Source organism: Nesoenas mayeri (genome assembly GCF_963082525.1).
Source record: "Nesoenas mayeri genome assembly, chromosome: 4".
Lineage (NCBI taxonomy): Eukaryota > Metazoa > Chordata > Aves > Columbiformes > Columbidae > Nesoenas > Nesoenas mayeri.
This window is the reverse complement of record NC_137540.1, coordinates 34,465,881-34,493,214: the sequence shown is the minus strand read 5'-3', so window position 1 is coordinate 34,493,214 and position 27,334 is coordinate 34,465,881. Positions and strand designations below refer to the sequence as shown.

At 36.8% G+C, this 27,334-nt stretch overlaps 1 protein-coding gene across 2 annotated transcripts in view; it reads right to left on the bottom strand.

Annotated features, from left to right (window-relative positions):
• RAPGEF2 (Rap guanine nucleotide exchange factor 2) overlaps positions 1 to 27,334 on the bottom strand; it is a gene marked incomplete at both ends in the record, with an annotated part of 183,911 nt that overhangs the window by 4,889 nt on the left and 151,688 nt on the right. For both annotated transcript variants that reach the window (XM_080343363.1, XM_080343364.1), the window contains 18 exons: positions 720 to 945; positions 3,413 to 3,565; positions 4,647 to 4,829; positions 5,679 to 5,902; positions 6,933 to 6,956; positions 7,575 to 7,698; positions 7,788 to 7,999; positions 9,007 to 9,390; positions 9,632 to 9,872; positions 12,754 to 12,911; positions 17,410 to 17,656; positions 19,916 to 20,024; positions 20,126 to 20,329; positions 20,420 to 20,527; positions 23,335 to 23,499; positions 23,895 to 24,047; positions 25,776 to 25,934; positions 26,574 to 26,710. In XM_080343363.1, the coding sequence (XP_080199489.1) occupies positions 720 to 945; positions 3,413 to 3,565; positions 4,647 to 4,829; positions 5,679 to 5,902; positions 6,933 to 6,956; positions 7,575 to 7,698; positions 7,788 to 7,999; positions 9,007 to 9,390; positions 9,632 to 9,872; positions 12,754 to 12,911; positions 17,410 to 17,656; positions 19,916 to 20,024; positions 20,126 to 20,329; positions 20,420 to 20,527; positions 23,335 to 23,499; positions 23,895 to 24,047; positions 25,776 to 25,934; positions 26,574 to 26,710 (3,211 nt within the window). The remainder of the gene's footprint in view (positions 1 to 719; positions 946 to 3,412; positions 3,566 to 4,646; positions 4,830 to 5,678; positions 5,903 to 6,932; positions 6,957 to 7,574; positions 7,699 to 7,787; positions 8,000 to 9,006; positions 9,391 to 9,631; positions 9,873 to 12,753; positions 12,912 to 17,409; positions 17,657 to 19,915; positions 20,025 to 20,125; positions 20,330 to 20,419; positions 20,528 to 23,334; positions 23,500 to 23,894; positions 24,048 to 25,775; positions 25,935 to 26,573; positions 26,711 to 27,334) is intronic.

The following is a 27,334-nucleotide window of genomic DNA, read 5'->3' as shown; positions in this document are numbered from 1 at the left end:
CATCCACAGACCCCACAGGATTAAAAACCCTGAAACCATTCAGAGGACTGAAGCATCCAAATAATAGCTCAGAGAAGTAAGTGGAGACTAAATAGGAGCCGGAGCTCTAATTATTTTCAGACCAGGGCTCACTGCTAGAGGTTTAGAGAACTCCTCACAGCACTATCTTCCCCACCATTATTGAAGTTAATTACCTAGAAAATTACCTAGAAAACCAGCAGCCTAATGTGAATCTTAGCTTCCAATTATTGTTGACGAGAAGAAGGCAAATATTTTTGAGTTAGATAAATATGTACTTTTCTATGAAACAGACTGGAAAATTACTAGCTATTTCTGTTCTCAGCTTGATCACTGAATAATTGCATGAATAATTTCTCATCTAAATCAGTTAATCCTACTCTAGAAAACAGGCTAGGATACTAGTCTGCCATAAAGAGAATAAACTACAGCACTACTAACTGCTCAGATGATGAAGTCTACAGAGGCAGTCTTACTGCTGTAGACCTCATCACACACTCAGGAGTGCAAAACATTTTCTTGTCAGAAAATGGAGCATCACCACAAAACACAACATTGAAATAGTAGTTTTTAAGAGCAGAGGAGAAAAAAAAATATTTGAGAGAGATACAGGGAAAGTTACATGAACAAATATACATATACATGCCACATACACACTATTTGAAAGCATAATTATAAGTAAGCACAAATAAAATTCCTACCCTAAGCTGTATTGATCTGGTTCAATCATGATTCTTCTATCAATCCTTCCCACACCAAGATTTGTCTCCACGATGCTGACAGAATGCCTCTGTCTCCTCTCATCATGCAGGGAGACTGGCATAGAGTCAAAAGAGGAATTGCTGACAATACTAGATCTGGAAGAAATTTCGCTGTGACCAGAATCTGAAAAGTTATCCACCGTGCCACTAGGAGCCAAAGTATAGCCTGTAAAGGGAATGTCACATTAATCAGACTCTCTGAGAAGATTTGTCAGTTATTGCCAAGCAGCTGGCAATACTGCTACCACAGTACCTCAAAACTACCATTACATTTACACAGAAGCAGCACTGCAAAAGACAAAGATACATAGCAGAACTGTGTAACACGGTGTATTCTGTCTCTTAATAAGAGGTTTAAGACTGGGAACATGCACTACTCATTTAGAAACCAAGTGCTCGCTTTCCTTCCTCTCTGCCGTCCGCCCTCAAATTATTTTTGAGTGCATCATGGTACTTGCATCCCTTCATTATGAAATCTCACTTCTCAAAAAATTGCTTGTACATAAACATCATCATCAAGATTGAAATGAAAGAGATGCCTTAGACAAGATTCATGCTTAAAGTAATCCAAGAGACCCCCTCCCACAGTTTCTGTGTTCTGCAAAGCTACACTTCAGCAATGAACAGTGGACACAACGTGAAGCACAGATGTCTGCACTGACTCCTTATTACCCCTCTTGCCTGAGACAGGGACTGAAGTGTTTTTCAGTAAAGTTTAAAAAAAACATATTCAAGATTTTCAGGCTCCCTTTGTGGTACTTGGCTAACTAATTACATTCCATAAAGTCGATATTCTATAGCATATATTAACAGAATTATACTGTTATTTGGTGGTAGCATTGACACTGCCAGACTCAGATAATAATCTGCAAACCATGAAATGTCACAGTGGCAAATTCAGCTTTTGTTTTAGTTTAAACAAAGTTGGGCTGAATGTTCTTGCCAGCTAGGTTAAAGATCATTAAACAACATAAACATACAAGTAACTGCAGTTTTCATTTTTTCTTTCAGTCTACATGTGTCAAGATTACGATCTATCCTAATTCACTTGCTGAAAACACAGAATTAATGCTGCCAGATTTGCCTGAAAGAACATACCATTTTTGCCCAAAATAGCGTACCATTTGCTTCATGACACTATCAAGCCAAGGATTTTTTAAAATTTATAATCATATTTACAGTTTGCTTTTTGCAAAAAATTAAGTACTTTTCCCCACTATGAGCCAATACAGAATCTCAATTCCTTTTTAAATAAATGCACGGGTCTGATCCAACTTATATAAATTCACTCTTTGTAAACACAGTATTCGGGAGAAACCATCCTGATATCTTAGAATACCATCTCAAGTCCTTGTAAGTCTTCTCTACATAAAACCCTCCTCCATCTGACCTTAGTAAAGATCATTTCAATAGAGATTTCACATAAGCATTTTTACTTTCTTGCCATATTAATCTCTCCTCTTTTCAGATAACTGGAGGTATTTTTTCCCCTTTTGTTTCCATAAGCCCCACCTATCCTGAAGGTCCTTGGTGAATTGTTATTCTTGTTACTGTTCTCACTTCCAAGAGGAGAGAAGGAACTGATGAGATCCTTTAGTCAGGAGCCATAAGGCCTCAACTGATGGGCACTGCCGCCTACCACATTAACAAAAGGGCTTAGGTATTCATTTGATAAGAAAGTATATAAAAGTGATAGTCACGTAAGCTTTAAATCCTTCTCTAAACTGTACAGGGATGGTAAAGTTATTGCTACAGTGAAATCTCCAACACACTCATCTCTTTAGCATTCTGAATTTCTGTTATGGGCACTCAACCTCAATATATATGTTTTATATAATTTTACATTATGTAACTGTTAAACTGAATGTTTATGAGATTCTGAAAAGAGAAAAACTGATAAGTTATCAGAAATACAACTAGGCTATCATACTTCCAAAGAGACTTTTTTTGATTCACTATGGTAAAATTCCTCCATTCCATTTTGTAAATTTATACCCAGAAAATGTACAATGATAAAAACAAATGGGATTTTTTTTTAAAAAAAATCCCTTTAAGGTACTAAATTCACTTTAAAAAATAACTCTACAAAGTCATTTAAAAAGAACTTAGTCAAGGAACCTCCAAGGTGTAACATCAGTCCTCAACTATCCATATACATTGTTTGACTATTTCATCAGGCTGCTGTAGTAAACTGTTGTTAGTGATTTGAATCCCAAATATCTTAAGCCTGCCTGTCATACATAGGTCACATCCCATACAGATGCATGATCCAGCAAACAATACCTTTAATAGGGGAATGTGCTCAATGTGGTACAGAGATTTTAATTTCAATCTGCACATCCCTCCAACTGGCAAGAAACACTGATGATGGGAATATTTTTGTCAGAAGCAGCTGCAATGACAGTGACCTAATGCAGCAATGCCTTTGCTAACCAGGTGACTTTCAGATACCCCTGCAATCAGGTTCCCGGCTGTCCTTCCAGGTATCCCCACTGTGCACTACACTTCCCGCCCTCTTGCTGACCGTATGTGACAAAAATAGGAGCGGCAGTAATTTCTCCTGAGTGTCCAAATTCTCTCAGAAATTTCCAAAGCCTCAGGAAACAGAACGAGAAATATTACACGTCTAATACCTTTCCTTGGAGAGCTCTGTGGTGAAGTGGGAGGAGAAGACAGCTGTGAAGATGCACTTGATATTGTGTCTTCAGACTGCTTCTTGTGACGGTCCAAACTTCCTTCTTCAGATAACGAAAGAATTTTCTTTAAAGCTTGTGGAGAGTTAATGCCTTTAAATAAGAATCAATGTAGGCAGATGTGAATTTTTGACACCAGCTTAAGCGAAGCAAAAAGTTTAAACCTACTCCTGTTTAAAACACAGCACTTTATTTCTGCTTATTAGTGAAGCTGGTCTTTCATTTTGGCCACCTAAAATAAATACTTTGTCACAGAAAACTCAGTGCAGATTTGGTATTGCAGAACACTGCGTATACAATAAATAAATCAAGGATATGCATAGCAATGGTTACTGAGAAACCTGAACTAAAATTATGTTGAACACAAACACTTGCAAATCTCACTCGTTAGTGAAGGTTTATATAATAAGAATTTAAATGTTCTTCTGTTTCTTTTCTATTCAGAGTAGCCCAGGAGGTCAAAGAAAGCTGCAAAGAAGATGAATAAGATCAGGCTTACAAAACAAGGCCATTCTGCAGCTGCTTTTCTCCCTTTCATTTCTGAGAACTCTCTCTGCATCAGCTTATTTTGGGAAACTAAAGAGTAACAACATCCTGAAGATGATGTATGATGTAAAGATCTAGGGCATCAAGAATTGCTTTTCTTAGGTAGCATTTATCCATCTTTCTCTTCCCCTTCCCCAAAAATCTACCCTGGGATAGTCTTAAAAGCGAAGATGGAGCTTCTCTGACAGTTTTGCAAATGTATGTGGTACAGCCTATTTTCAAGCATTCTACAGAATTTATCTTTGATCTGTGGGATCACAATAATTCACAGCTGCTTCATCAACACAAGCTAACCAGTTTTCAGGAACTTTCCCACCATGACCAAAATTCAGTCTGTGGCACTTCAAAGTCCTTTAAGATTAAAATTTAAAGGTAAAATCAACAAGAACCGAAGGGAGATGGAATTGTTTCTCGCTCATTTTGCTGTTTCTATGTTTCTCTAGCAGCCTAAGTAGTGCATAACTAATGAAAAGTGAAATCAGAATTATACATGCTACACAAACTGCCGTAATCTGCACATAGTACTACTAGAAATAAAGGTCTGAATCCTATTTAATTAAAACTGTCTCTCCGACAGGAGCAAATAAACTTCAGAGTACTAAACCAAGTGCTTCACTGTTCCACTTACCAAATGGTGGGAGATCTTTGACTGGCACTTTCTTGCGAGAGGGATAAAGAGACACTGCAGGGACCTGCAGTGCTTGGTTTACTTTATGTTGCTGCTGCTGCACTTTCTGCTGGATGCCTGCCCGGGGAGCCACCGGTGAAGTTTCGGATTTTCCAGCTCGCTTGTCTCCTGTATTCTTTGGCACTTTGCAAGAAACAGCAGAAAGCATGGAATGACTACTAGCTAAGAATATTGTGGAAGTTTTAATCTGAGTGCGCAAAGCCTTCCAATTAATAATTAAGAGGTGCTCCAATACTTGAACAGTGAATACAATAGGATACATTTAGACAGAAAAGATGCAGAGATATAACTCCATTTAAAATATGTACATTATCAAAGAATCTTTACTCTCTTTCTCAAAATAAAATTTTCTTAAGTTATACTTATCAAAAATATTACCAGAAGTTATACTGGACTGTCACAAGGACTACAACTGGTTTAGAATGGATATATAATTACTATTTGTTATTACCCTGGAGGAAGGGAAGGGCACAAGATACAAGCAGCATTCAGTCAAATCAAAACAAAATCAATTTCCAGAATGGGGTCTCCCTTTGCTGCAACCAGGTACAGTCCTCCAGGTGCTTCTGAAACACCTGGATGTAAAAAAAATCCCCTTTCCCGTCTCAAGCCCAAGGTATCCAGGATGAACAACGCTATTCACATCCATAGCCTGAATACATCAGAACTGCAGAGAAACTTCTGGCTCCTCCATAGACTTTATACAGACAAATTCACAGAATCCTTGTGCACTTCAGCACAACATCATCTGAAAAACCTCATCTCCTATATAAAAGCTTTCTGTCTATATTGTTAATCTACAAGATGATTTCCTCAAGATTGATAGATGTTCAGTACTTGCAAATTATCAGAAACCTCATTTTCCACCTCATTGTCTAGCTGCTGTTTGCATTTACTTCCTTGGAGAAGAAAAACTGAGGTATTATATATTTAATAGCTTCCTTAAAATTCATAACAAATGCTAATGCTCACGTGTGTTGGTGGCTGGCTCACACTGCAGAGATAGTGTCTGGAGGCTCTCTTCATCCATTTCCAGATCCAAGTTTGAGAGATACTGCTTTACTTTCCGTGCCATCTGAGCATCTTCATACAATTTTTTAGCATTAAGGAAGGAACTGCGACGGACCCGCTTTTTATGACCACCGGTTTGTGCGACATCCAGCACAGCTGCATTTGTACTGCCCTGGCTGAGAGACCTGAAGTGAGGGGAGAGCAGGAGGAGGAAAGAGAGGAAAGGTATGACTTAGTCCAACACAGTATCAGTTAATAAACATGAAACGTGCAAAAGATCACATGAATGTCAGTCTATGGTCAAAGCTTTCATGCCTCATTCCAGTAAGTCAAACAGCTATAACAGATAGAAGGACAAGGGTAAGGAAGTATTTTTACTTGGTTACAAGCACTATTTCAGTTACACACATATTTTAACCTATTCTGCTCCAACTAAGCAATATCACTTCACACATCTAAAAAAGCATTCAAGCTAGCTCTCTCACATAAGCCAGCTACTGAGAAGATTGGAGCATTAGGAAAAGCTCATGCAGTAAGGCAATGCTGACAGAAAACTACAGTTGAGGCTCAAATTTAAATACAGATAAGGAATTCTGAAAGCTCTCTAAATACTTTAAACATCAGAGCACATACAAAATGTACTGTTCAGTTTTACAGAACAGGACTTCCTTGTAACTTGCTAGGTTGAAGACAGTTTTTTGTTAAATAAAATGGTCAGCTAGTTCATGATGAAATAAATGTCATGCACATTTCAATGTATGTCTATATGAAACATAAGCATTGTTCCTGAATTGTTAAGAGTAAAAATGATGGCTGAATTGTAATGTGAAAATAAGTTAGTTTAGCAGATACTGTAAGTTTTAACACTTGTATTTGATTATGGTAGTTGCTTACTAGGCACAAGAAAGCTAACAGCAAATTCCAGCTGTTCCAACCATGCCATTTTAGAATTTCTCATTTACTGAAAGTCACCTCCTTTGGCAATTTGAATTGGAAGTGGAGGAGAAGAAAACCTCACTCCTATCTACAACCACTTATCTTTGTGTTTAACCTCAAAAGCAAAAGCACTCTTGCCTTAAAATGTATTGTCAGTAAAAAAGGGTTAACAAAAGGAAAAAATGTCAAAGTGCCAAAAAATTAAAGACAGCAAGTAGGAAACAATGCAAATGGTAAGGAAAGAATGAATGTCTGTGTGTGTTGTCTCCAACCACTTACCCCAAACTCCTCCATTTCTTCTTCCTGCAAGTGAGAGCCAGGAAGAATAAAGCATGGGTTTAAGAAGAGACAGAGAAAGATCACAAGCTCAGAAAGAAAAAGACCAGACCTCAGGACAAGCAGTTCTGGAAGCCCACAAACATTAAAACGAGCCTTGACTTAGGCATACAGTCAGATATTACAAACTCTTCTAGCTCAAATTAAGAAAAAGAGTATGCAATAAGCTGGTCAAACATGAAGCCAAACAGCATTCACTCCACATCTTCTAAAACCACCAGCTGACGCTGCTTCATTCCCACTTCTAAATCAGAATGATAAGGCTGGCACACATCAATGTTTCAAACAGACTAATATGTATGTGTTCAAGGCAGCATCTCCCCCTCCCTCCCATTGACAGAATCTCTTTTTTATGAAGTAACTGGCATCTAAGGAGTGACGTAAAACATTTTAATATATACTCATTAACACAAAATATAATCAATTTCTCCAGTTTTAGAATACCACATAATTTTAGTAAATTGTTAACAACAAACAAAAAACTCATACTGCTCCAAGACAACAAGAGGCACTTGACAAGCACCTCTTGCCAACATCTAGCCTTCTCTCAGCTGGGAAAAGCTCTGCCTAATACAACACACTTACCTAGTTCTAAACATTAAAGCAGGATCCATGTTCACGGACGCCATGCGACCAACATGACGTATCTCTTTCGCAATCATTCTCAGCTTCTCAAAATTGACCAAGCCTTCCACTTTTGAATCATTTCCTACAATTGACAATTACCAATATCAGTTATCAGGCAGCAAAGTTAGTCTTCCTTAGCTGATAAAAGATTAGGTACACTTCTGCTTTTACCTTCATGAAGGAATGTAAGGTCTTTTTTGATAACAGGAAACAGGGGGATAATGGGAGGCTGTAGGTTTTGGCTGTTAAGGACATTACGATACTTTGCCATATTCCTAGATGGATCAAACAAATCCTGTAGATCCTGAAACAGTTTTTCATACTTGCTTGGAAGCTTTTCCCAAGTAGTTCGGAGCCTTGCAACTGGTGCCAGATTCAGGCCACTTGAAACAAACAAAAACATACAAAAAAGTTCAAGAACAATAAAAAGAAACAAAAACTCCTAGAAAAGAGCATGTTAAATTTTGGTAGAAATACCACATAGCCAGAATAGCATAGTGCAACAATGTCAATACAGTAACAAAATGTGAAAACTTCCTTTTGTCAGTGTAATTTTGACAGAACAATTAAGATCATTTTTATAAAAGCTATAAAAACTGGAGATATCTGCATGACACAAGCATGAACAGAATGAATGTGACAAAAGCTTTTGCCAGAGGCAGTGATAACATTGTCGTATTAAATGCAACTTCCTCAAGCTTTTTCATAAGAGACAATATTTAGGTATGTATTTTGTTAGGTTCTTCCTGCTTAACGTTGGACACTCTAAAGGAAATGTGAATGTTCTAAAAAATGTGTATAAGCACACACATTAGGGTCTTCTCCCCTACTTTTCATTTCAAATCTAAGAAAGGTTTTCTGTCTAAGATTTTCAGTATTTTTTTATTCTTACTAAAAGATATCTATTTACAGCTTCTTGTATGGCATCATAGTCTGCTATTGACTATTATCAAGAGTTCCATCCAAGAAACCACTGAAAATCAAAGGCAACATATCATGGCTCAATGTATTTAAGATACTGGGAACCACATATAAACTGATGAGCTCCCTTTGGGAAATTAACCCTTTCATCTATGACTAGAGTACCATTTTTCGTCATGTAACTGCTGTTTCTTTTGGTTTTTAAGCGCAGTAGTTTCTCTAGTGACATGTTCACCAATGACTCTTGCCTCATTACCTGAGCACTAAGTACACAATAGTAGCATTCCAAATAATATTTCAGCAAACGTTTCAGTGTCAAGTTCAGATTATTGGAAATACCCTCCTTATTGGATTGCCAAGTGTTAATGTTAGCAGTATTAATTAATTTACTCTGTTAAATAAATTTTTTGGACTTACATAAGTGAGACTTAGCTTTTTCTTTAGAATTAAAATTATTAAGCAGTAATACCTAATGATGGCAAACATCGAGTTGAAGTTCTTGCATTCTCTGCAGTGTAGAGCTATCTTAATGAAATGCTTAATGATCTTCATCCTTTTCAGCTGGTTGGTTTCTCTTAGAATCTCAGATGCCACCCAGAATGTTTCTTGATTTATCACCTCCTCAAACATTTTTAGATTAGTGCAACCTGTTTTCGATTTGAGTTTAAACAAGTCATCTATGTATTCCGTGGGTTCGATATTACGGAATAGCTCAAAGTTTCTCATGGAGAGCTGGGTAGCCACCTCAACAGTACTGAGCTGTAGTAGGGAAATTTGACTTTCCCTTAGTAACTCTTGAGCATCTTCATCTGAACAAAGAGTTTCTGTTTCCATGTTGTTCTTCAGGTAATACCTGTAAAAATTCAAAAAGACACGATACAACATACTCAAATACTGGTAAAAGTTACAACAATGACCCCATTGAAATCATAGAATAAAAGGAATTTTAACAGGCTTACATATTAACTAAAAGTTGCATAAGGAGTCATTTACTGTAAAAAAGCAACATTAATAATTAAATAATGCTCCTTTTAATGGGATTTTGACTTAATAAACTGGCACAGTCATCTTTAGCTCGCAGTCTCTAATCTCACCTGCCACTCAGCTGTATCCTGTCAGCAAGCTTGGATAACTGATCAGGAAGCCTCCTTTGCTTGATTACACCCTCAGGCGTGACCGAGACTTCACATAGTGAATACGCATCAGGGGTCGTGGTGAGAGCAAATTCCCTGATAGCCTGGATGACCACTTCCTTGGCCGTTGTGTCCTTACTGATCATGATGTAGCGACTTTGCTGATCTGCCTTGAAAACCCGCAGCACTTGATCTGGTAAGTCTGGAAAAAAATTACATGCAAGGTACGCAATTTAGTAAAGCAGAAAAAACTTAATGGTATAGTAACAAGCAACAATATCAGTTACATTGAGTCTAATGACTAGACCTACCAGTTTTTACTTCAGCATCGTTTCACCTCCTTATAAAACAGCTGTGCTTTTGCAGATGCCAAAGACACGGCTGCTCAAAACCATAATTAAAAACCAGAACGCTCTCTGGGTCTTGTTTCTCTTGCTGTTACAGAAATATCTGCCACTCCAAGAAATGCTATGAAGATGGGAAGCTACTACAAACAATACCAAGGTAGGAACTCAACACTCCCAAGCATCAAGTGTTTTGTGCAAGAAGAAAATAATCTGCTCTGTTGGATCACCGAAGTCAATATGAAGAAATGCAGAGAACAGCAAATACAAAAGTATCACCTTTGCACTGTATTTTACAAAGCATTTTTTCAGGCTGTGTTACCTACTGGAGCTGGTAGTAGCAAAATCACTACAGAGAACAAAGAAAAGTCTGCAAGTAGTTGAAATTATTACAGCTATAGCAATGGTAGTGAGTAATTCAGGGCAATAATTTTTAAACAAAAAAGCATTTGAAGAGAACTGTAACCACTTCTCCTTCACCTCTTTTCAAAAAGGAAGCTGGAGTGGTAGGCTGAAGAAAGCAATGCCATATGATAGGAATCTTGTCCTTTAGAATGCTTGTGTCATGGGAAAAAAAGTACCCATGACTGGCAGCTCATCATTACTGTGTAATTTTGACTTCCATTCGAATAGCAAAGACAGCACAAGAGAAGAGAAATCAAAGTGCTATTGAGTATTTGAACATTTAAAAAAAAACCTTAACAAGTATATTTGAAATAGTCTGTACAAATCAGAATAGAAACTAAAATGAGTCCTTGCTGATTTCAGGCTTAAAAAAGTATGTTCTCATTTTCTCCTCAAAGACTACCCTTCCAAAACAGCAAGTTGTTTTATTCTCTCTCCTGAGGGATATTCCCCAAAGGCTCAAGGGATGGCTGTTTTACACTCTTCTCTTTCTTCTCCACTGCATTCGATTTCTTGCAAGCTGCCTCCATCTCCATTTTTAATTTAGTCCAAGGTAACAAAAGAAATTAAAATTGCAGGCTTTAATTTTTTCCAAGTCTTAAAGTATATAGAGGTATAATTCAACTCTTACCTACAATGCAACTACCCCTAAAGCCCCTAAGGTATGTGGTTTTACTTTCAAGTCCTCTTTCCCCTTCCATCTCCACAGGGAAAAATTATACGTGCAAATTAGTTTTAAAGTATTCAGTATGTGGACATTTCATCAAATTTAAAGCAAAAAAAAAAAAAAAGTTTGTTTTTTTTTAAATTACGAAGTACTAATTACTTAACATATTTTCTATAAAGACAATGGAAAAGCTGCTATAACACTGAAGTAATGGCATTACATCATTATTTGTTTCTTCAAAACAAAAGGCAAAGAGCAGGACATTTTTCATTTATTAAACCTCTCTGAAGTCCACCTATGATTGAAGGATCTTCAGACATGTAACAGCTTTCCTTATCAATTAATGGAGTTTGTTTGAGCTGTTCGAGGCAGTGATGCCCCAGCTCTGGAAGTCAGCCAGGCGCTGTGCTCTGCATTAAGGTCACTTTAGTTACCTAGAACCATCCTTTCTAGATAAATTGCAAGGTGGAACCCATTTATAGATAAAATGCTGATGAAAAGTTAGGCTTTTACTGATAAAGAATATTTCCAAAGTGTTGGACACTAGTCATTAGATAAAATACAAAAAAAATACCAATCTTCCTACTCTGTCAGGAGCAATCTTAGACAGTGGGACAAATGTCACACACCACCTTCTTGTAGCCTTCTCTAGCCCCCAAAAACCTGAAAAGCAGCAATGCCCAGTATCAGAGTTTCAAGTACCAAGATTGCACCAACTCAGACAGTATGAAGGCTAATGTTTAAGCTCTGCCCTTTTAGGTAGTTTGAGATCCCTCAGGCTTAGGAAAGCACAGAATTTATGGTTCTACTCTTGAGAAATACTCTAAATATAAGACTAAAATAACGAAGTGTCTGCACAGCTACCATCACCATATCCTCCTCCAGCAGCTATCTTTTAATAGCAAAGATTTGGATACTTAACTCAGAGGTTTCCTGCTAAGAACCTTCCTGCAGCCAGATAAGAGCCCAAATCCCAGCCCTGCCAGGAGCTCTGGCTAAACCCTTCTCATAAGATAAGGCTCTCAAATTTCTCACTTTCTCCCCCTTTTTCTCCCTCACTCGCCCCCATGCTTTGTTCCTTTCTGCTAAATGTGCTCAGTTTTAAATTATTTCAGAATCACTTCATAGACTAAGATTTCAGCATACAGCTATAGGGCAGGGTATCTAACAGGGATCTTTGAAACTGTCCCTTTTACAGATGCAGTACAAGATTATAAGAAGTCTGTTCAGAAAAAGACTGAAACACACATCCTGTGCCCCAATCCAATGCCCTTTTGCTTTTCTGTAAGCTAATGATCTGCTGTGCTATTTGAAAATACTGCAGTCTTATAAAGACTGATCTATCAGGGCAAACTGTAAAATACCAAGCAAAATACATTTTCATTGGCCAAGAGCATTCAGTCAATAACAGGCACTATGTATACAACATACTCGAAAAACATAGGTGTAATACATTTGGGTACAAGTATATTGGAACAATAAGTCCTAGTGCATTAATATGTGGTTAATGTGTGGGTGACAGCATACAGTTAATAAAAACCTCACATGGATCTTCAGACATTGGAAGGCCAGGGAAAAAAAAAAATATATATATATATATGTAGATGTATATATATCAGTGAAAGGAAATATTAAGGTCAAGAAGAGCAACAAAAAATAATCCTTACCTGGAGTAGTATTGAAGTCTAAGATGCGGTGATGAGACTGCAGTAGATCAGGATTACTGGATGACAGGGTCCCGCTGACAGGTAAAGCAGGAGGAATGTGCTTGCTTTGCCTCAGTCCCACAATGCTGTCATCCTGAGACTGGCCAATTCCAATATCACTGCATCCAGAAAGAAATAAAATCAGGACTTGCAGACATTCAGAACTTGGTCTATATTAGAGGGATGCAGGGACATCTATATTACTACATTTTCACACAATTTTTAGTATAGTAATCACTATTTAGAAGTTAAAATTCTCCAGACAACAGCGCTTGCTGTCTAGCTTTGTCAAGAGCACCCAAATGTCCATTCAAAGTGATTAGATCTGCCTGCTCACACTGCCAGAAGATCCTCATGTTCACCACGAAGCTCTGAGCAGCTGCCAGGCTCATTATTTTCTGACAACTTCTCACAGCCACCAAGATCTTTATTCAAAAGGTTGTACACACCTCATCATTTTTGCACCACCGCAGCACCTGAACTTTGAGTAACACTGCTGTCCCCACAGTGCTGTTTTATAAGACCCAAATTTCACTTCATTCCAGATAGGATTTGCAACTGTACTTTGGGAGTTATTGTAGCCATACAGCTTGCTAAGATCTTTCAACAGACAGATAAGAGAGGATTGTCGAGATCTTGCATTTTCCTACCCTGTATCACACATTCTCTGAGTTTCTTTTCACTGAATACGACTGAAGTGATGCTAACTCGGAAGGCTAAGGTAAGCATCCACATATGCTATCAGTATCCCCTCCAAAGTGCCTGATGGCTGTAAATAAAGTAATCTGTGATAAAGGTGAAGAGGTTTGTCTATTAAATCGTGAAAGGCAGAGCCCCAAAGGAGGTCAGTAGTGCTAGATGGATGAGAGACACAGCTATCATCGTATTACAGTAGGCACTAACTTGTTTATTGCTTTTGTGTTCATAATCAACAGGTGAAGCAGAACAACTGCTACAGGACATAGAGTTGGAGCTAGCCATTGAACATTTCTCTAAATACATAGATGCAAATCCTTAATATAATCTCTGAGGATGTAAAATGTTGAATAGTGGGCATTATGGAGAATGAAAACCATTAAAAATTAAGCTACAATAGACAAAGCCTATTTAAAAGCCAAGCACGTCTAAACCTGTATCTACACATGTAAATAAAGCATAAAGCAGAACTCAGATTTCATTGCAAACTGCTGCAACTCTAAAAAGTCAAGCTACTAAATTAAATTATACAACACAAATGACCATTTGTACCCTAATTTGAGGCACTTAAGCTTTTGTCTAGTGTTCCTCAGAAAACTTAAACAGAACTAATGAAGGGCCTGATAATTATCCCTGTTGAGATGTTAAAGCACAGGCATCCTTTTGTGTTTACCAATGAATCACTTCACCCAGTACACGCTTGTACCACTTCTTTAAGTGCTATCAATTCAACAGCTCTCTGGGAAGCTAGGATAGTATCTCTGGGCATTTAAGACACAATTTTAATTACATGGACACACCAACTGCTTTTTAGAAGGCAACACAAGTCAAAAATGGTTGAAGGGGTATCTCTGTATGATGTGTTTAGGTTTTCTCATTGTTTTGTTTTTCAAAAACAAGATAACTCTGTATTACCAAAATATTTTATGAAGTATAAACTCCAAGCTGTGAGAGTGACAGAAACACTCAAGTCCACTGAAAAAAAAGTTCTTGGATTCTCTCTTAATCATAAGTTAAGCTGCATCTGAACGTCTGTAATTTTTTACTTCCACACAAAGCACAAAATACTGTGACAAGTAGTGATGATCAACTCAGCACACAGCACTTTTATGCTAAACCATCGTCAAGTTAAGTCTTTCACTACAACTATAAGTATTCACAGCTATTGACATCTTGTTTTTCAAGTAGGAACCACTCCACACACACACAAAAAAACTCCACCCAAACAGCAAGTAAACAAAAAAAAAACCAAAGGTCCTGAACCCCCAAAAATGCTTTCTGGTGATTCTAAACAACTATATATTTCATAAATGCGTCGGTATTTTATCTAAATTCAAATCAAATGACAATATGACCCTCCCCTTTATATTAATAGTTTCCCTTACATTATGAATTCCTTTTGCAGTTCGTCAGTGTTATATAATCTTATACCTATCATGTGCGTCATGAACGAAGCAGCTTCAGTAAAGTGGATCAACTGACAAATCTTAGGTCTTAGAAAAAAATTATGTTTCTAAAATGCTTCTCAAATCTAAGTATTCACACGCTAAATTGAAAAGTATTTACTTTACACTGTTGACTCTATTTTAAAATCAGAATCTGAATTCTAACATACGCAAACAAGAAATGAATCCCAGAAATTACAGATACAACTAGTGACACAAGAAAGCTGCAGGGCTGATGAAGATTAACTGCCCCTGCTGTTAGCTAAGATATTTTATTAAGCTGGAGAAAGGAGACTGTGGTTTAAAAGAAAGGCATTTCTATTGCTTTCTGTATGCATTTGCCATGCAAGGAGGCAGCATTAACTACGAAATAACTTTCCTGCTGAGTGACAAACAGGGTAGAAGCAATAATGGAATGACAGAGGTGTCTGAATGCATCTTCCTTCAAAATACAGTATACTATGCATCCCACTGCAAGGCTGCACATAGAGAGAGGGGGTTGGTTTTTTTGTCTGGGATGCTGCACTATGGACCAGGCACGACTTCACTAGAGATGGAGGTAGGGGTTGTGTTTAATCCTTATTTGGAACAACTGAGCCTACGGACCACAAAAACACTCTGCATTAGAAGAGTAAAGAAAGCAAAGAGCTTCACTGGAGGCTGTAGTCACAAGTACACTTCAAGAGATGCCTCACAGATGGTGGAGAGAAGGAGATTTCCCAGTAGATACAGAGGAGACGGTGCTGTTTCCTCAGTTTGGGAAGTTACTTGACATTACTGGACTAAAAAGCAAGACTGAAAGAAGGCATTATCTCCTGCTCAAACTGATTCTTCTTTGATGCTGATTTAATGTCTCACGAAGCAGACAAACTCCCACTATGAGTGACCTCATTCAAGTTTAAAGACTGTTTTTATCTGGATACATTCTGGAGGCACTAGAGACCTCTGCAGTATTCACGTTCCAAAAAGGGGGAGTTTCAACTCATGAGCTAGCTGACTCCTGAAGTCTTTAAATACCTACTTTGATTAATGAGTAAACCAGCTCTCTCATCCCTCTAGATTTTTGGTCTTTAAAAATATGTGAGAATAGGTAAAGTCCACTAATATATGCAATACCATTAATTATTAGGAAGAAAGAGAGAGAATTTTCTACGCAATAGGGTAAAAAAAAAGGCACAAACAGGAAAGTCTACAGCTACACTTCTCTATGCAGAATCTGTGCAGACACAAACAACTGAATGTCAACAGGCTTTGCAGACTATTTGCTGTATATAAAACATGAAGCAGAGCTAGCAAAAGAAAAAAAAAATAATAGGTCAAGCGTACTGTTTTTCTGAGTCTTACCTAAAGAGGTCCCTGCACAGAAAAAGTGCAAAAATGAAAGGAATGAAAGAAAACCAACAGGAAAATTTTATGCAAAAGCCATGAACAATGCAAAAAATCATTCCTAACAGTATGCACGGCTCATCAGAGGAACAAACCTACAAGGTCGCTGAAATAAAATAAAATGGTCTAAAGACAAAGAACATAAAAAGAGGATTTATAGATTCTCCTCTACTGAAACGTAGCTGTATTAATTTAAGAAATATCCACTATTTGGAAATACTAATTTACAGTCATTTGACATTTACATTACTAACATTCTATTTATATGTTTCAGAAGAGTATTCATTTAGTAGGGAATACCTAACATTAAACAAACTTTTTAAAAAATTAATGCCAGGAAAACATCCTAGATTTTCACCATAAGTATGCCCTTCATTAATTTACATAGAATAGATTTCTTCCTCAATGGGATACAGAAACGAAAAATGCAAGAGAAAACACTGATTACACATCAACTACTCTCTACACTTCATTTTTCTCATGGATGCCATCTGTCTTGGCAAAGAACCAGATTTCCACAAAATCTCCTAAAACTCATTCTTCTATTGTTTCCAAAAATCCTTATCAGAACTTGATTTCTGAAATGTATTCATAGAATAAAAGATATCAGATGCCATATTTAGCTTTCTTTAAAAAAATACTCAGTTCTGTCAAAGAACCCAAGTTAAAATTTTAACCTCAGTCTCGTTTACGACAGTACATAGAAATTCTTATAGATCACTGGAACGCAGATAAATTGAAATAATTTCTCCTATCAAACATTTGCAAGCAAACCTGCTTGCAGAGTTAATTGGAAATTAATTGCCTGTTTGTTAGCAGTCCTCTTAAAAGAAAACAGTAAATGACATGAAAAAGTTTTGTGCCATCACTTTATCTATATGAACTAAAATACATCCACATTCGTGTCAGGAGCTGCATTGTTAGTCTGTGATCATTCAAAAATTCAAACTAGTATTTTCTAGTATATTTTTTCAGATATAAGCATGTTTTGCATTAATAAATAAAAAAGTATCATGACAAATTATAAGAATCATGAGAAACTATTAAAATTTATCACAAAGCAAATACTAAAGAGAAAATTAAAACTCACTTGTATGGTTTCTGAGGCAGAATACTGATTCGAGTCTTGTCAAGTATCTTCTTTAGCTTATTTCTTCCCCCAACTGTGTTGGCTTTACTCTTCTTATTCACTTTTTCTAATCCTATTACCTGCTCCACATCAACAGCAAGGTCTGGGATAGAATAACGACTCGCCTTTTTAATATCACCGATTTTAGGCAGGTGGGGAGCACCATTTCTTTTTTCCTCTGACAACCGAGTTAAGAGTTCTTTAAAAACTGCAGAAGACAGCAAAAGAGGGGAAATAAAAAGAACAAACGTGTAAAAGCAAGCTCTGTGCACCAGATCAGTTTAATCATCACAAAAAAAAATGATTAGGATATATTCTGACAAGTCAAGAATTACTGTAGATACTTTTAAAAAATTTAAATATTTTAAAGGACATTCATTTTCTGTAATGTGAATCAGAAAAATCAGTAAATTGGCCCAGCTCAGTACAGAAAGACAGTAGGTGACCAAATGATTGCACGGATGGTGTCAAAAATGAGATAGGAAAACTAACTGAGAAAGAAGGTTTTATACTGATAGCCAGTAATAAAAGCTCTCAGAAGGACAAGAAATTATTAGCAACAAGATATTAAAAAAAAGTTTTAAAAAAAAACAACAAAAACCCAACAGAAATCAGAGGGGAAACTGCAAAACGTGCAAAAAGAAATAAAGGAAATAGGAACGTGTGAGACTACTGGGACACCTTGAATGTTTCACTGGGCTGATGTGTCCATCTGCCAGATAAACAAAAAAAAACCTCTACAACTCCCTGAGCTCCCCAGCAAAGAGTCATTTCTTAGGCAAAACACCTGAGTAATTTCTGAAATAGTTATTGCACTGCAACTTTTAGCTTCACAACAACGTCAATATATTTAAATAAATGAAACAAAACCAATCTGGTGGTCAAGTCACAGATTCTGAATGTGAAAGGAAGTCTCCATGTATAAATGGGAAAATCATCTGATGAGTTGATTGTTAATATGAAATGAAAACTGATCATTAAATCCAAGGAATTGTAGAAAAATTGGGAACAAGGGCAACCAGCTGAGGATGAGTACTAGGGGCTAGGTTTTATTATATTATTTATTATAATATATAAATATATATTCATATATTTATTCTAAGATATAAATATATTATTTATATTTTATTATGTATTAATTTTTGTCCTTAATATTCATCCTTATCTCCAGAGGTACGCAACAAATTACCAAGAGACTTCAAAAGCTTCAAATAAGACACACAAAGAAAAGTGGAGGAGAGGAATCCAAGCCAATATCAGTACTGTCAAATAAGAGCTGGGGCCTGGATAAACAAACTAATACGGATAAGATGATGCTGGTTTTTTGTTTTGTTTTGTTTAAAAAAAAACAAAACAAAACAAAACTCTCCTTTTGGGATTTGTTGCTAAGGAATACAGCACACAATACACAGAAAGTAACTGTTCTGAGACTCTACTGTGATGGGCTTTCAGTATTTGCACTGGAGCAACAAGATTAAAAACTTCGAAAAACACAACTTCTAAAGAAATTTGGTTCAACTTGAACATACTAAAGCAACACATGAGATCCAAAAACCTGGAGTGTGAAGGATAGTTACATAGAACTTACACACAGACAAAAAAGCACATACTGCTAAACAAGCATATACAGATATATGAAGAAACGCCTTAGTTAGAAGAAACAATTGAAATATTAGTATCTTTACTGCAAAGCAGAAAAAAAAATCCCCATAAAACAGATTTGACAAATGACTTTGAGATAACCTAAGCATATTTAATCATCAGTTAATGCAGTGACATCCTGGGGTAATATTCTGCCCTACTTATCTGTGACGAAGAACCTGACCCTGAAAGAGATACTTGAGGAACATATCACTAAATTATATAAATAATCCAAGTATCTAGGGTAAAAATACAACAAAACCCACAAACTATTAATTACTTATGATGTTTGCTGAGGTCCTGGGCTGCTTAAAGACATCTTCATGACTGCTTTAGTACTTGTTAGAGGGAGAAATCAAGAGAATAGATTTGGAAAGTAGTGAGATTGTTTTCACCTAGCTGGCAAGAAAGTTCTTATTGAACTTGTTGCACTTATTGTTGGTATAGACTGAAAAACTATGAGCAAATTCAGGAGGCAGATTAAGATCACTGATGAAATGAAATTGTAGGAGAGGCTTCCTTCTTGAGAAAGGACTACATGTTACATGAACAAACACATTTTATAAATTCAAGCTGAATGTTCGCAATAGTTCCTCTTAATATAGAAACATGCACCTGTCAGAGTGAAGTCCCTTCACGCCAGACCCTACTCAATCTTTTTTCTTTGTAATTATGAACTAAGGTATTTCAGGACCTGTAAGCTTCCTTTTTCTATACTCCTCAGTACAAAAGTGTTTCAAACAAAACCATTTTAAACTTTTTAAAAAAATTAAGACCTCATCTAAACTAAAACAGAAATTAGAATAAAAAGTACACACAAACTTACCAAATAAATTGGTTTTCACAGTGATAGACAGGTGAGTGTTATTTCTAAGGATTTCCATGGCTTTTGACAGCTGAATGTTTTCGAAGTTTTGACCATTCACTTCCAGTATCTAAAAATACAAACGGGCAGTGTTGTTTTTATTTAACAAAGAGAAGGAAAACAGAAAAGGGGAAGAAAAACAAAACCAAACCACATTTTAAAATTACATACCTGGTCTCCACGTTTCAAGCCTGCTTCTGTAGCTTTGCTACCAAAATCTACACTGTCAACGAAGATTCCAAATCCCTTTTCTGACCCTCCCAGCAAGATAAAAGGCAAAGGGGCTTCTCGAGATGGCTTTGTTAAGGTTATCAATCTTCGTTTAGCTTTAGCAGCACAAGCAATATTTAACAGCCTCAAATGTCCACCCATTTTCTACAAGAAAAAAGAATAATGAGTCATATATAACAGCAGCCTGGCTACCCCCTGCCATTCTAGAGAGTCAGAAAAACTCCTCATTCTTACCTCCCTCTCCAAATTATTCTCAAATTCTTCCAGAAATCGAGTCATAGCAGGATCTCCTTCAAAATCATTGAAGTGATTGTTCACCCACAACAATACTACCCGTGTAACCTGAAAATTAAGCAATAATATAAATATTTTCCAGGAATATCCAGAATGGAACTAGTACCACGTCCCTTAAAAATACTGCTCCTTAAAGCAGTTTTCACTGGAATACTAAATATCATATATATCTGTACACCCAAACCTAACTTTACTAATATGCAATCATTTACCAGGAGGATAGAATGAGTTAAATATTAAAATTGCTTTCACTTGTACAAGTAATTGTATGTTGTATTTCAAAGAATACTATGAATTAAAAAATTAACACTAGCTGTATCAAATCTGATTGAGTAGGGAATAGAACACACAGGTAACAACGCAATGAGTTAGATTCATTTCTGACTTGCAACAATTTCCTGTTCATGTACATCTCCAAATCTGCTTAATTCTTCAAGCATATGATCACAAAGCTTCCGATACCGCTATATATTGGTTCTTGAATCTCACAGATTTTTAGATAAGCCACCACTAGCTTCATTAGGCTTCTACCTGTGTAAAAGAGCTATTTATGTTTAGAGAGGCAGGTAAAAGGAACTATTGTGAAAAGCAGGAAAGAGATTTTAACAGTGAATACATGTAATCCTTTTCCTTAGAGTCAATCTTTCAGTTTACTACTCCTGCTTTCTCTCCACCCCTGCTCTCCTCAAGCAAATATGATTACCAAGTTCACAAGGATCTTAGCCGGTATTCTATACTTTGTCAGCAAAAAACCCTCAAGGAATACTATCAATTAGTATTAGTGATGGTAAAGTCACAAAATAAGAGCTGCATTTTTTAAAAAACAATATGCTTCCATTGTAAAATTTTATCTTAGTACACAACTTGACCTGGAACATGAGCAGCATTTGTCCTAACAAATTAAAAAGAGTTTTGATGTCTTGAATCAATATGGATTCGTGCTATTTTTAAAAAGCTCCTGAATCCAAAAGAGTTGTGCCACTCATTTATCTTAAATATACAGCTGCATTTCTTCTGTTATGCTGGGAAAGTTAGTAAACTCCCAAACATTTAAAAAACTAGAGCTTATGAAGAAAATCTCATACAAATTTCAATCAGCTAAAGCTAACCCCTGTCTGTTCTTTGCATCTGTACAAAATCTAAACCTCTGCAGCCTCTTATACTAAAGGTCTGATGCCAGGCATCCAAAACTAAACCATGCCACTCTCTCAGAGTTTCCAAGTAGTTTACCTTGTGAATTCAGAAAAACTCTCTGTTAAACATTTCTGTTGTTTTTCACTAATGTGGATGACATTGGAAGATCCAGACAATATCTGGTTAAATTTAGGCTAATTGCAGGTTTTTTAAATTGCCTGGGAAGTTGCAAGCCATATCACGTAATATATTTTAAATCACTGCAGTGACAGCTTCACTGCCAATGCTGCTTTCGAAGTTGAGACTTAAGGTATCCAAATGACATTGTGCTGGAAAGGGTTGAACAGCGACTTCCAGAAGAATGTTGTTATTTTTGTCACAATAGGAACAGCATTAAAAGAGGATTAAAGCTGTAAAGTCAAGTACCCTGCTACTGAGCCAAATCATCAGTAAGGCTAGACCTCAAATGGTGCAGTCTGATTACTACTGAATACTGGTCACCCTCAGGAAGTTCTACTCACCTCTTTCCCTCTCCTCACTGCCTAGCAGCCCCTAATCCAAATCAGACAAAATCTTCCAAAATCCTTGTTCCCCACTTGCTTATCTCCACTTCTCCCAGGCTGTTCCCTTAGTCCTGCCTTTTTTTTCAGTGCTACTCAATGTCAGAAAAGGCTGGTTATTGAGACGCCAGAACAAAGAGCTGCTTTGCTTCCAGACCTGATACAAGCAACTCTGCGTGCTCATGCTTTTACGGAGGCTGAGGGGATTATCCGAGGGAGGACAAGAAAAATAAGTTTAAAGATGAATTTCGGTATTATAGCTCTGAAGCTGTAACAAGGCTATGCTAAACAATATTAGCTGCAAAGCCTATCCTCTCTGCCAGATGTGAGGTACTTCCTCTGAGGCACAGATGTAACTAGCTTTTCTAGTAGAAGAAATATCCAGATTTAAACAAAAGTTGAAAACCAAATTTCTCTTTAACCCTATTGGTATAATTTCTTCAGTTTCTAATTTGCAAAAAAAAAAAAAAAAAAAGAAATCTGGAAATATTTACTAGTGTTCTTTTTACATATGACAAAGTCATATACAAGTGAAAATAAAGCATTACAGTGTGAAGCACGCTATAGCCTCAATAGACAGTGCAAATAGTGTGCCAAAACTGGATAGACAGGGCCTTATTCTTCCATCATGGCAGTTTTGTTTAGGGAAGAGGATTTTGTGTTTGGGTGGGTTTTCTTTTTTTTAATGCTGTGTAACGCTCAACAGATTCTCAACAATGGCTACATTTTCTAGTGTCTTTATATGTGAATAAATGATCACAAAATGTTTGCCAACTTGTGCTAACTAGTATTATGTATGGTAAAGACACAACTTAGTTATATGCTCAAATTTCAAGACACAATAGAATTCTATTGAGTTATATGAAATTAAAATACTCATTATTAGAAAAAAGCTTTTCCTATACTTGCAAGCAACTGAATTATGTTGTAAAAACATACCAAAGCAAAACATGGCTAATTTCCTTGCATGAGCACATTAGTATTTAAATAAAATATAGAAAAATATTTTCTTGGTTTTATCCATATATTCTGCCATTAAAATGTGTCACAAGCTATTTGTGCCTTATTCAGTTTAGTCACTCCCTCTAAAACTTATTTTATTCTTAATAGCTTCTGTATCAATGCAAATGCTAACAAGTATATAATTCAGGAGATTTTAACCTTATCCCTGAGGCTGGGGTCATTGAACCACTCCAACAACTTCTTGCCCACTTCCATTGGGCTGGACAGAAAGGTTCGATACGTCAACAGGAAATCTTCTATAAAGGTTGGGTCTACCACAGAATGTTCTTCCACCAAATGCATTGTTAACCTTTCAGCTGTCCCCTATTAAAAACAAACAAACAAACAAAAACAAAAACACACAACACAAACAACCCAAGACTCAGTTATTAAAATAGATTTTCAACGAATGCAAATTTATTTCCTCATAACATACTGAAGATGGATTACACTAAAAAGAATACTGGCATCTGTTGAGTAATGAGCTAAGCAAACATAACAGTTTAACCATCATGATAAGAAACATGACAAATTTCTGTAACTGAATTCTATAGAAATCATCTAGTTATCAACATGCACAACTGTAAAGAGGAAAAAAAAAATATTCATATATTTTCAAATATTTTTATAATATATATCCCAATCCTGCAACTAACTTGCCCAGTTAAGAAGTTGATAGAACATAGACTTTTGGAAGACACTCCCTCTTCTGCTTTTACCTTGATGACAATGTGACCTTTTCTTGTTCCAGTGCGATCGAGCTCCCTGTGCTCCTTCACCATGACAATCTCACCTTCCTCTTCTACCTTCTGCATGTTCTTTTCCACCTGATTGAGGATGCGGCAATAATCTTGCTGGGCTATACAAACAAACTGGAAAGAATCATCGCACACCAGTATTAAAAGATAAAGATCTTCAGAAAAACATTTACACTTAAGATGAAAGTACTCTATTAATAGAAAAGATAAAGTAGTTTCTCAGCCTGCAGTGAGTCAAATTTTTCTTTCCAGCAGTTCAGCTGTAGTAAGCAGAAAAACACACAAGCACAATACTTCCACCACAATTTTGCAGTTAAAGGACACCTAGATATATCAGAGCAAAATAACTGAGCATTATCAGCCATTTTTGTTCAGCTGCTTGGACCTCCTATCTGCTGGAGGTGAAGCTCAGCATCCTAGCTGGTATTTTTTCTCCCATGCAAGCTTGTGCAGTATTTAGAAGGGTTATGAGATTGAAGGGACAACCTTGCTTTTGGCTTTTTATGCCTACTGCTACTGTAAAATGTTTCCATTTTTCATAGCTATTATTAATGAAGTCAATCATTAGAAAACTAACATTCATTCAATTACATTAATGCAGGCACACAAACAAATTGCTTCTGGATTAAAGTATACAGCAGGAAAAATATTTTCTATAATCATCTGGTCAGCCAAGAATAAGTATGACAATAAATATCTGAAGAATATTCCTAGCATCCACACTATGTAAATATAATTAAGGCCACCAACTACAACTTAGAAAAATAAATACTGTATGCACTATGAATTGCCTTTTAGAACTTGTTGGAGGTTCTATACTTTGGTCTCTTTTTGGGCCAATATTCAAGATTAAACTGTCACATGAACTTGGGTATTTAATTGAAAAGAAAAGATAGTGTTTCTTCTGATTGACTACTTGGATCTGTTCCAAAATAGTATTCTACCAAGATACCATTTATGCACTTCTTGGAAGTTAGATAGGCAAACTAAACCAGGAGACTATGTTAACACACATTTACACCCATTTCAAGGGACATACACTGGAAGGTAAACAGCCATCAGGACAAAGCGAAATCATAGAACCATAGAATGGTTTGGGTTGGAAGGGACCTTAAAGAACATCTGGTCCAAGCCCCCTGCCATGGGCAGGGACACCTTTCACTAGACCAGGTTGCTCAAAGCCCCATCCAACCTGGCCTTGAACACTCTCAGGAATCGGGCATCCACAGCTTCTCTGGGCAGCCTGTTCCAACGCCCCACCACCCTCATGGGGAAGAATTGCTTAATTCACCCATGGTTTGGCTATTGTCTTCTGGATGGGAATATGTAAATAGCAACCACATATCCAGATTACGTTAGTGGTTTTATGCTCAGAGAAGCATTCCTTATATCTGACTACTTGCATTACAGCAAACGTCAAGGCATTTTCCTTGAAAGGCCAGATTGGCTGAAACTAGATTTTCTACTTAAACCATGGGACAGGGAACTTGTATTACTTTAAGATTCCATAGCTGAGTTGAGTAAGGAAGAATGGCTACTGCCTGTAGAAGTAACACAGCCTCTAATGACCCTGAGATCCTAAAGGAAAGTGTAAAGAAACAGATATACACAACAGGTTGCTGGTCTTCAAGTTCTGGAGAAAACATGTACACAATCCTCTTAATCCAAAATGATGAAGGGAATTCAATTTCCCAGACTGTGAGTATGCAGGTGACATATATCTCAACTATTGTACAGGGTTACATGCTGGAGATTTTACATGTATTAAAATAAAACTGGCTACTGAGTGGCATTATGCCTGTATGTACGTGACTTTGTGTGTATTACGGTCCAACACACTACCTGGCAGTCGTCCACTTTGGTTCTCATCACTCCTTTCATATATTCCTTTTCCATGGTAGGAGAAACACCAAAACTGTTCCCCATGCAAAGTATCTCTGTTCTTCCATCAGGATATGTCACCTCCACAGAGCCATTCAAAATGACTGACCAGGAATCCAGCTATAAATCAAACATTGCAGGATACGTGAAGACTGAATCATTTAACAACGTAATATCATACTATATAGATTCAACCTTTGCCATTTTTCCAAAAGAAATGTTACTTTTTAGCATCTATTAAAAACTAAGGTAGACTAAGCTAGTTTACCTTAAATGTGCAGCAATTTCCAGCTCAAGAAAACTGGAATCATATGTTTAACTTTAATGTTAGGAGTTAATGTAAGACTGATTTTTTTTTTAAGGAAATAAAAAGGAAAAATGTGGTTTTAAAACACCACTTCAACACTGAAATAGAGTCCTGAAATCAGCTCCAATAGGCAGGAAGCATTTTGTACATTATGAAGAGTATTTTCTTGTGCTTTTCTTGCATAAGTGTACAAGTTCTTCAATAAAAGCTTTCGAACTAATGCAGAACGAAAAGAGGCATAATTTACCTGCTTAATGTTTGTGGGTTTGTTTGATTTTGTGGGGTTTTTTTGTTTTGGTTTTTATGTTGTTGGGTTTTTTTGTTTGTTGTTGGTTTTTGTTTTTGTTTATTATTATTATTTTTTGTATTTTTAAGCAACAAAAGAGGACCTTAACCCTGTGGAATCTGAGATGTCTGGTATAATAGGAGAGTCCAAAGTAACTTCTACTGACCTCTTCCCCATCGTTTAGTACAATAGTTCCTGCTCTCTCCACAACTGCAAACACCATTACAGCACAGAGCTCTCTCCTCACTGACATTGTCATGTTGGCAAAAGCAGGCAATTGATGCATGAATTCCAGTAGTTGTTCTGAAGGAGAAAAAGCCCACTGAGTCGTGCATGTCAAAACAACAAAGCACAGCAAAGGCAGTTCTTCAGCAAGATGCCCGAGGCTGCTTAAGCTAAAATGCTGCACAATCACTTCTGTATACTAATAAATCATGTATAGTGGCCTGTTGTAATTACTGGGTATTTTGTAGACACAGACTGGCCCATCATATCATCAATAGAAGCCCTGCAAAGTAAAAGTCAGCATAATAGAAGAATTGTAATGTAACCGAGAGCTTGGAATACAACCCATGACATTTGTAATACTCCAGCCAGCCAGGGCAGTAAGTCCGTGGAGACTATGATAGGTCTATATAAAACACAGCAAGACATTAAGAAGGAAAATTTAACAAAACTGAGCAAGTTCATTGGTAAAGTCATCCCTTCCTAGGCTAGAGCTAACAGTGTCATCAGGCACATTCTCACAGTTCCAGACAGAAGGGGATTACTGCCTTAAAGGTGACTACTGCTACTCTGTCTTCTGCACACACTGGAATTGCATTTGTACTCAGCTGTGAGGTTCTCCCACATTTTTGCTTTGTACATTGTTCATTAACTATAGAACTCAATTTTTCTTAGTAGTCCTGCTGAGGGATTATATGCCCT